Source organism: Phyllobates terribilis, unplaced genomic scaffold, assembly GCF_046119375.1.
Source record: "Phyllobates terribilis strain yellow unplaced genomic scaffold, ASM4611937v1 Scaffold_1__5_contigs__length_1240528914, whole genome shotgun sequence".
Classification (NCBI taxonomy): Eukaryota; Metazoa; Chordata; class Amphibia; order Anura; family Dendrobatidae; genus Phyllobates; species Phyllobates terribilis.
This window is the reverse complement of record NW_027362761.1, coordinates 1,056,937,510-1,056,947,431: the sequence shown is the minus strand read 5'-3', so window position 1 is coordinate 1,056,947,431 and position 9,922 is coordinate 1,056,937,510. Positions and strand designations below refer to the sequence as shown.

Genomic DNA, 9,922 nt, shown 5'->3' with positions numbered 1-9,922 from the left:
GTCATTTTTTTCTAAAAAATTATTTGGAGTGCTGCCTTCTGACATACATATATATATATATATATATATATACAGTACGGGCCCAATACTGACCCCTGTGGTACCCCACTGTTAACTGAGACCCAGTCTGAGTGTGTTCCATTAATAACCACCCATTGTTTCCTATCACTGAGCCAGTTCTTAACCCACATACATACAGTATATATACAGTACAGACCAAAAGTTTGGACACACCTTCTCATTTAAAGATTTTTCTGTATTTTCATGACTATGAAAATTGTACATTCACACTGAAGGCATCAAAACTATGAATTAACACATGTGGAATTATATACTTAACAAAAAAGTGTGAAACAACTGAAAATATGTCTTATATTCTAGGTTCTTCAAAGTAGCCACCTTTTGCTTTGATGACTGCTTTGCACACTCTTGGCATTCTCTTGATGAGCTTCAAGAGGTAGTCACCGGAAATGGTCTTCCAACAATCTTGAAGGAGTTCCCAGAGATGCTTAGCACTTGTTGGCCCTTTTGCCTTCACTCTGCGGCCCAGCTCACCCCAAACCATCTAGATTGGGTTCAGGTCTGGTGACTGTGGAGGCCAGGTCATCTGGCGTAGCACCCCATCACTCTCCTTCTTGGTCAAATAGCCCTTACACAGCCTGGAGGTATGTTTGGGGTCATTGTCCTGTTGAAAAATAAATGATGGTCCAACTAAACGCAAACCGGATGGAATAGCATGCCGCTGCAAGATGCTGTGGTAGCCATGGTGGTTCAGTATGCCTTCAATTTTGAATAAATTCCCAACAGGGTCACCAGCAAAGCCCCCCCACACCATCACACCTCCTCCTCCATGCTTCACGGTGGGAACCAGGCATGTAGAGTCCATCCGTTCACCTTTTCTGCGTCGCACAAAGACACGGTGGTTGGAACCAAAGATCTCAAATTTGGACTCATCAGACCAAAGCACAGATTTCCACTGGTCTAATGTCCATTCCTTGTGTTCTTTAGCCCAAACAAGTCTCTTCTGCTTGTTGCATGTCCTTAGCAGTGGTTTCCTAGCAGCTATTTTACCATGAAGGCCTGCTGCACAAAGTCTCCTCTTAACAGTTGTTGTAGAGATGTGTCTGCTGCTAGAACTCTGTGTGGCATTGACCTGGTCTCTAATCTGAGCTGCTGTTAACCTGCGATTTGTGAGGCTGGTGACTCGGATAAACTTATCCTCAGAAGCAGAGGTGACTCTTGGTCTTCCTTTCCTGGGGCGGTCCTCATGTGAGCCAGTTTCTTTGCAGCGCTTGATGGTTTTTGCAACTGCACTTGGGGACACTTTCAAAGTTTTCCCAATTTTTCGCACTGAATGACCTTCATTTCTTAAAGTAATGATGGCCACTCATTTTTCTTTACTTAGCTGCTTTTTTCTTGCCATAATACAAATTCTAACAGTCTATTCAGTAGGACTATCAGCTGTGTATCCACCTGACTTCTGCACAACACAACTGATGGTCCCAACCCCATTTATAAGGTAATAAATCCCACTTATTAAACCTGACAGGGCACACCTGTGAAGTGAAAACCATTTCCGGTGACTACCTCTTGAAGCTCATCAAGAGAATGCCAAGAGTGTGCAAAGCAGTCATCAAAGCAAAAGGTGGCTACTTTGAAGAACCTAGAATATAAGACATATTTTCAGTTGTTTCACACTTTTTTGTTAAGTATATAATTCCACATGTGTTAATCCATAGTTTTGATGCCTTCAGTGTGAATGTACAATTTTCATAGTCATGAAAATACAGAAAAATCTTTAAATGAGAAGGTGTGTCCAAACTTTTGGTCTGTACTGTATATATATATATTTTTTATTTTTTTTTCATTATTATTATTTTTTATTAGATTTTAAAAGTATTTTTTTTTTTACTTTATATTTTTACTCCAAGCATTTATTGATGCTGTCAAAGAGTGACATCAGCATATAAGGGGTTAACAGCAGCAATGGAGCCTACCTCAGATTGCTGCTGTTCTAGGCAGATGCTGGTTGTGTAACACAGCTGGCTTCTGCTGGGAACAGTGTGGGCTCAGCTCTGGAGCACACTCCAGACACAAGCTCTGGACATTGGATGTACCAGTATGTCCAATGTCGGTAAGTGTTAAAGAGGTTGAACAGCGTAAAAAATACTTTTCCTTAGGCATGATTAGTTCTAAAATATCAAATTGAGGCCTGGTTACATGCTATCACCTGTTGGCTGGTCAGCGCTGACCCCACTAGAGATGAGTGTGCCGTTAGTATGTCACAGGACCGGTCAGACCTGTGACTGGCTGCAGTGCTTAGATGATTAGAACAGTATTTAATCAGATAATCAGATGTTTCTCTGATGCCTTGCTGTTCTGATCACCAGACCACTGCAGACAATTAAAGGTCTCACCAGTCCTTTGACATCTGGATAGCAAAGTCATTGCTTCCGGATTTTGTACTGACCATCACAGCAACCTGTGACAACAGGTGAACTTTCATCAATTTGTTATTATATAACATGATGTACAATACAAAATTATATTGTGGTACCGTGTTAGCCAGAAACATCGAAGTAGATACTTTTATGCCCAAAAATGACAAAAATATTCTCAGAGTGATACATACCTTTATTGGCTAACCAGAAAAAATATATATTTGCAAGCTTTCAGAGCACAAAAGCACAAACATTTAACTTTTGTCTTAACGATTCATTTGTAATCCTGCCTGAAGAAGGAGCCTCTGTTCTCTGAAATTTAGCAAATATATATTTTTTCTGGTTAGCCAATAAAGGTATCACTTTGAGAATACTTTTGGTATTTTTGGGCATAAAAGTGAAAACATTTATTTTATAACAGTTACCCATAACTCAGTACAAGTGTCTACCCATTTAGTACAATCTGACTGCTTTATATTTTTAGTATTCTAAAGTCAAAATGAAGTATTAATTAAACAATTGCACAATGTCACAAGAAGTATTTATACATAGGGCCGTCTGTCCCTCTCTGCCTAAGATCCTGAACTGACCAAAATGGAGTCTAGAAAACAAAATAATAATACGGTAGATGTATAATTAAAATAATGTAAGGTTTATTACTCATAGTTGCTTCACATGACTGTCCTTCTGTAGTTTGTGACTGAGCTTTGGCTCTTTAGTCTGTAGAACACATTATAGTCAAGTTGTACATCTCCATGGTCATAACAAACCTCAATAGGGACGTACTATATCAGAACCCAGGACCTTTTCGTTCTCTAAGCGCTGGAGACATGGAAGACTCTGACAAAATACATGAAGTAAATATAAAAACTGGAATATTAAAGGGGTTGTCCACTACTTTAGATTACCCCCCTCCCCCAATGTATCCCCCCGAGGCCCCTAAGACTTTTTGTAAATACCTTCCATTGCAGATAATGCCTGTGAGTGGCGCTATCACTGGCCGCTCACAGGCATCACGTGACCCCCGGCTGCAGCTGGCGCTGACAAGTCCAGGCTGCAGCCGGGGGTCCCTCTTCCGCATTCCACTGGTGGCTGCTGGGTTGTGGGCAGAGTTACCCCGCGTGTCACACCCGGCGTCCACCGCGCGCTCTGCCTCTCCCCATTCATTGAGAAAGCGCGCGGTGGATGCTGGGTGTGATGCGGGGGGTAACCCCACCCACAACCCAGCCGCCACTGCAGGGACCCCAGTGCTGAGTCACGCCTCACTTGTCGTGACATCAGCGTGGAGTCACGTAATGCCTGTGAGCGGCCACAGATAGCGCCACTCACAGGCAATATCTGCAACGGAAGGTATTTACAAAAAATCTTAGGGGCCCCGGGGGGATACACTGGGGGGGGGTAATCTAAAGTAGTGCACAACTTCTTTCATTTCTCAAGGTTATGCACTAGTCACATATATTAAAGCAGGTACATACTAGAAATGGAACTTGATCCACATCATGCTCTGATACAGCCTACAGCTTTCCTTTCATTTTTTCCCAGTCTTTATGCTTAAAAGGAATCTGTCAGCAGGTTTTTGCTATGTAATTTGAGGAAAACATGAGACACAGATTTCAGTGATGTGTCACTTATTAGGCTGTGTGCTGCTGTTTCCATACAATGAAGGTTTTATCTCCAAGAGATTATCATTAATGCACTACAGCTCCTGTGAGCCCTGGTCCGACCACGCCACCTCCTGTGATAAGCAGCTGACTGTCAATATACAATGTACACAGAAAGCTGTGGTGTGGGTGGGATTAGCTTTCTCATCTTTGCCACATGCTGCATCTATAAACTCTGGTTGTGTCACAACTGCTGCACCCAGCAAACTAAGTGATACATCGCTGGAATCAGGGTCTCTTTTCCTGCTCTCAGATGAGGTAGCAAAAACCTGGTGACTTTAAATAAAAGTTTTGTGAAAACAAAAACAATAAAATAAAAAAAACAAAATTTCAGCATACTGTGGTATGTCAACCTTGCCTAGTGGACACTGCGCTGGTAATACAAATACCTTTGATGACATGCTTGTGTCATTTGCACATAAATAAAGGACGCACATGCTTCACCAGGTGTCAATGAGGATGCCCATTTATTTAGGAAGTACCAAGCTTGGCACAGGAATTACACTCCTGACATAGGGAAAATGGATTGCTCCTCATTGTCTAAAATGTGACTAAATATTGCATGGTTCAGAAATGGATCTTTTCTTTTTCAGATTGTATCATTTCATACACTGCATTGTGTTAAATTCAAGAGGTACTGCTATCGCATGCATTTATTGCATATTCATCCACGTAAGTCAATGAGTGTGTGGAAAACACTGGACTACACTCTGATGTCATCTGAGTGCATTCCGATTTCCACGGACTGACAAAATGGAGAAGATGGAGACATTTTTTTCTCCATCTTCTCCTCACCTGAGAGAATCGGAGCTCACTATGCTGACACTCTGATCAGTTTCATCAGCGTGTGATTTGCATAATCAACCTGATTTTCTTGTATGAGATAATATACACTTTTCCGCACCTGATAGCTAACAAAGAACAAACAAAAATGCTGCAGTGGTCCTCTAAATGGCGTCCAATCATTAAACCAAACAGGCCGCTTTGGTCATTACATTTTCATTGAAATCAATGTAGCTGCTGTCAACAGATAAACTTTTATCTCCAATCCCAGGTCCACTAACCCTATTGTATCTCCAATCCCACGTCCACTAACCCCATCGTATCTCCAATCCCACGTCCACTAGCCCCATTGTATCTCCAATCCCAGGTCCACTAACCCCATTGTATCTCCATTCCCAAGTCCACTAACCCCATTGTATCTCCAATCCCAGGTCCACTAACCCCATTGTATCTCCAATCCCAGGTCCACTAACCCCATTGTATCTCCAATCACAGGTCCACTAACCCTACTGTATTTCCAATCCCAGGTCCACTAACCCTACTGTATCTCCAATCCCAGGTCCACTAACCCTACTGTATCTCCAATCCCAGGTCCACTAACCCCATTGTATCTCCAATCCCAGGTCCACTGACCCCATTGTATCTCCAATCCCAGGTCCACTAACCCTACTGTATTTCCAATCCCAGGTCTTCTAACCCTACTGTATCTCCAATCCCAGGGCACTAACTCTACTGTATCTCCAATCCCAGGTCCACTAACCCCATTGTATCTCCAATCCAATGTCCTCTAACCCTACTGCATCTCCAATCTTAGGTCCACTAACCCCATTGTATCTCCAATCCCATGTCCGCTAACCCTACTGTATCTCCAATCCCATGTCCACTAACCCTATTGTATCTCCAATCCCAGGTCCACTAACCCCATTGTATCTCCAATCCCATGTCCGCTAACCCTACTGTATCTCCAATCTTAGGTCCACTAACCCTACTGTATCTCGAATCCCAGATCCACTAACCCTCTTTTACCTCCAATCCCAGGTCCACTAACCCTATTGTATCGCCTCACAACAAATGTGATCTCTGTATAGGAAATATCTGCCAATTACGAGTCTCAGTGTCCAGAAAGAAAACTGCAAGATTTCAAGATTTTTTTGAATATAGATAACGACATAGAAAATTAATAGAACAAACACCAAAAAAATGTTAAACATATGGTTAACATGTCAGCATGAATTAACCAGTAAGTCATTCTGTGACGATATGGAGCGGGGTGCGCCAACATCTATCTGATGTGTACGACCAGCTGTAGAGACATACCAGAAGTGTAACGTCACATAATGACCTCTGAACATAACAATGGCTAAAGCCGAGATAAAGGACTGTGCAGATTTCTACAAGGACTTAACATAATGTCGCTGGAAATAACAGATACAAATATATATATATTTATACAAGATTTGGCTCAAAGTTTACAGATCTAATCTTCATAGCGACGTATTTCAGGGAATACCACCATCCGTGCCATGTGTACCAAATAATGCCGTCATCTGTATTAGACGTGTATGGTCCTTTGTAGTACAGGCCGTTTAGGTTGGTAGAGTGACACCTGGTGGAAGCATCACAAAAGTCATTACACACAGAACCGAGACACATGGTATAAATCACACCATACTTGTATTTTACTGCTGGAGTCTGTAGATAAGCAGGATGTTATTATTGATGGATTTGTAATTATCAGGATAAATTAATCACATAGTTATTCTAAATATTTTCCCTGTAATTTTACCAACTATATATGCTTTATACCTTACCGGTGTTTGCTGTGGGACCTCTAGTATTATACATGTCTCAGTGAGCCTTTACGGACGATTCATCATTTGCAACTTTTTTTCTGAATAAAAATGGTTGTAATAATGACTTTTTTACTTGTGCCATTTTTTTTAGTTTCACCATTATGGTTATCCAGATATTTTAACCCAATTGATAATTTGTGACTTTTTGAAATGTTGCAAAAATTTGTGTGTTATTGTACTCTAGCACCCTAGTGAGATGTAAAATCTGATGAAAGAGGTTGTGCACTACATTTTCATTGATGACCTATCCCTAAGATAGGTCATCAATGTCTGATCGGCCAGGGTACGACACCCGACACCACGCTGATCAGCTGTTATCGGTGTCGGCCCGAAGTACTTACTTGTAGAGCTGGCCATCTTCTGATAGTGGCCAAGGCTTGGTACTGCACATAGGAGGAGGATGTGTAGTACATTGCGGCAGCCACTATCAGAAGACGGCCAGCTACATGATGATGTGTTGCCCTCTTTATGCACTGAAGATGGCACGTTCCCTGAGTTTTTCCAACAAGATGGTGCACCACCACATTATGGGTGTCCGGTCTGAGCATTCCTACATGAACAGTTTCCTGGAAAGTGGATTGGTCGTCGTGGGCCAGTTGAATGGCCACCAAGGTCTCCCGATCTGACCCCCTTAGACTTTTATCTTTGGGGTCATCTGAAGGCAATTGTCTGTGCTGTGAAGATACGAGATGTGCAGCATCTGAAACAATGGATACTGGAAGCCTGTGCTAGCATTTCTTCAGCGGTGTTGCTGTCAGTGTGTCAAGAGTGGGAGAAGAGGGTTGCATTGACAATCCAACACAATGGGCAGCACTTTGAACACATTTTATAAGTGATCATAAACTTGTAAAAAACTCAAGAAAGAATAAAGTTACGTTAAAACCAAGCACACCATTGTTTTTCTTATGAAATTCTCAATAAGTTTGATGTGTCACATGACCCTCTTCCCACTGAAAAAAATAAAGTTGGATCCAAAATGGCCGACTTCAAAATGGCCGCCATGGTCACCACCCATCTGGAAAAGTTTTCCCCCTCCCATATACTAATGTGCCACAAACAGGAAGTTGATATCACCAACCATTCCCATTTAATTTAGGAATATCCATATAAATGGCCCACCCTAAATATTATTTGGATGTGCGGACCAGGTCTTATTCTCGTTAAGTGGTTTTAGTTCAGTAAGACTTTTCTATTTCATATAAACTGAGTTACACTTTAACATGTAAGAACATACTGTATAATCCCATAACTGCACTTAACTCGTTAGTACAAACTATAGGAAACTTAAAATAGATATTTCATACAGGCTAAAGAAGCAATTTAGGGTTGTAACCAAGGACAAAGTCTGTAACTCCTAGCAATAAAGCATAACCTAGAAAATGAGACGGTGCTATAACCAAGTATACATATCTTCTGCTCTCATGGGCTGTCTTTACTGGTGGCACAATCCTTGACATTGAGATGGAAGGTATCATTACTAAATAATTGTGTCTTACATTTCTTACTGATTAAAGCTCCTTTTTTTAGTGTACAGATGTTACCTGTTATACCACCATCCACCTTTATCCTCCACCGCACAGTTCTGTTCGTAGTTGTCGTTGTCCCGGTCCCATGTGCTGAACTTCATACCGTTGTGGTTTGCCCACCACTGAACTTCTGGGTTAAAGCCTCCAGTCAGAGAGTCTCCAGCCGTACCCGAGTACTCTCCACAACTTATCTGGTACGCACTCTAGGGTTGGTGAAAAGACAGTAACGAGAACATTAATGAAAGAAGGGGTCACACTAAACATGGAGTCTGGTCTGCCAGATTGATGTAAAGCAGTGTTTCTCAACTCCAGCCCTCAAGACCCACCAACAGGTCATGTTTTCAGGATTTCCTTAGTATTGCTCAGGTGATGGGATTATTGTCTGTGCAATACTACGGAAATCCTGAAAACATGACCTGTTGGTGGGTCTTGAGGACTGGAGTTGAGAAACACTGATGTAAAGGTTTGTAAGAGAAGATTCAGTAGAATCATAATTTATGTAAAACTCTGCTTATTCAGGGCTCAGGGGTCCAATAGTCGGTCCTACTCCGCAACTGAACGCTATCTCTGTACATACATCAATTTGTCCACCATTGGATGAGACCACCACTGGACTGATGAGCTCAGACTGAGCAGGGAACTCAATTAATAAAAGTTATACTCAATCTTTTCCTACAAAACTATTTATCCATCTTCTCAGCTCCTCCTGCTCCATATTAAGCACCCAGTATATTGAACAACCTTTTCAAATTGACAAGTTCTCTTTAAATTATTCAACAATCTAATGAATATATGCTTACACCCTATTAAATGTGACCTATGGCACTGTAATTAGAGTTCAGCAAAAAGAATCACAGCACCTTGGTCCAGCGACCATATGATAGTCCTTGGCCTCCAGACCAGAGCCAACTAAATGTGGCATCCATGGTTCTTCTTCTGATCAGTAGTCTACTGCGACATCATGCGTGACTCGTGCTGCCATGTAATGATATTGTAGGGTCTACCAAAGAGAAGAGGCATAGGTAGAAGGAGGTCTGCAGTGCTCTGGTCTGGCAGCCATAGACTATCAAAGTGGCCACTGGACTAAGGTCCTGCAAATCCTTTTTTCTTTTTATCACTATTGCATGTATGACTGGGAAATGTATTACTTTTATAGAACCAATTTATGGTAGTGTGTAAGAAATGTGATGGGGTAGATCCTAAAGATATTATGATCCAAACTTGGTGGTGGTGCAGTATTCCTAGAACTACGGGAAACTGATTGTAGTTTTTATATGTAGACTTTTTGCTGTACTTTTGCTATTATAGTGAATCTGTCACCAATTCTTTGCTTCCCAATCTAAGGCAATATAAAATAGGAACAGAGACCCTGATTTCAGCTCGGTGTTACTTACTGGGCTCCATTCTTTAACATTCATAAAATCATATTTTTCTTTCAGGTAGAGCTCTAATGGTCATCTCACTGATGAGCTCTGGCTGAAGGGTATGAATATTGAGGACTACATAAAAGGCGCTCATCACCAAGAGGATTAATACAGCTGCAGGAAAAGGGATTTTATCAAAACTACAAGAAGCCCAGTAAGTGACACAGCACTGGAATCAGGGTCTCTGCCTCTAATAATCCTGATCAAGAACACGGCAGGAAAAACTTAAAATTT

The 9,922-nt window shown here is 41.5% G+C and overlaps 1 protein-coding gene across 1 annotated transcript in view; it reads right to left on the bottom strand.

Moving 5' to 3' along the window:
* Positions 1-4,547: 4,547 nt before the first annotated feature.
* The window catches only part of FGL1 (fibrinogen like 1), a 76,393-nt gene continuing 71,018 nt past the window's right edge, over positions 4,548-9,922 (bottom strand). Inside the window, exons 8-9 of the mRNA XM_073645392.1 lie at positions 8,280-8,467; positions 4,548-6,491 (exon numbers count right to left, since the gene is read on the bottom strand). Coding sequence (XP_073501493.1) covers positions 6,332-6,491; positions 8,280-8,467 — 348 coding nt within the window. The 3' untranslated portion in view covers positions 4,548-6,331. The remainder of the gene's footprint in view (positions 6,492-8,279; positions 8,468-9,922) is intronic.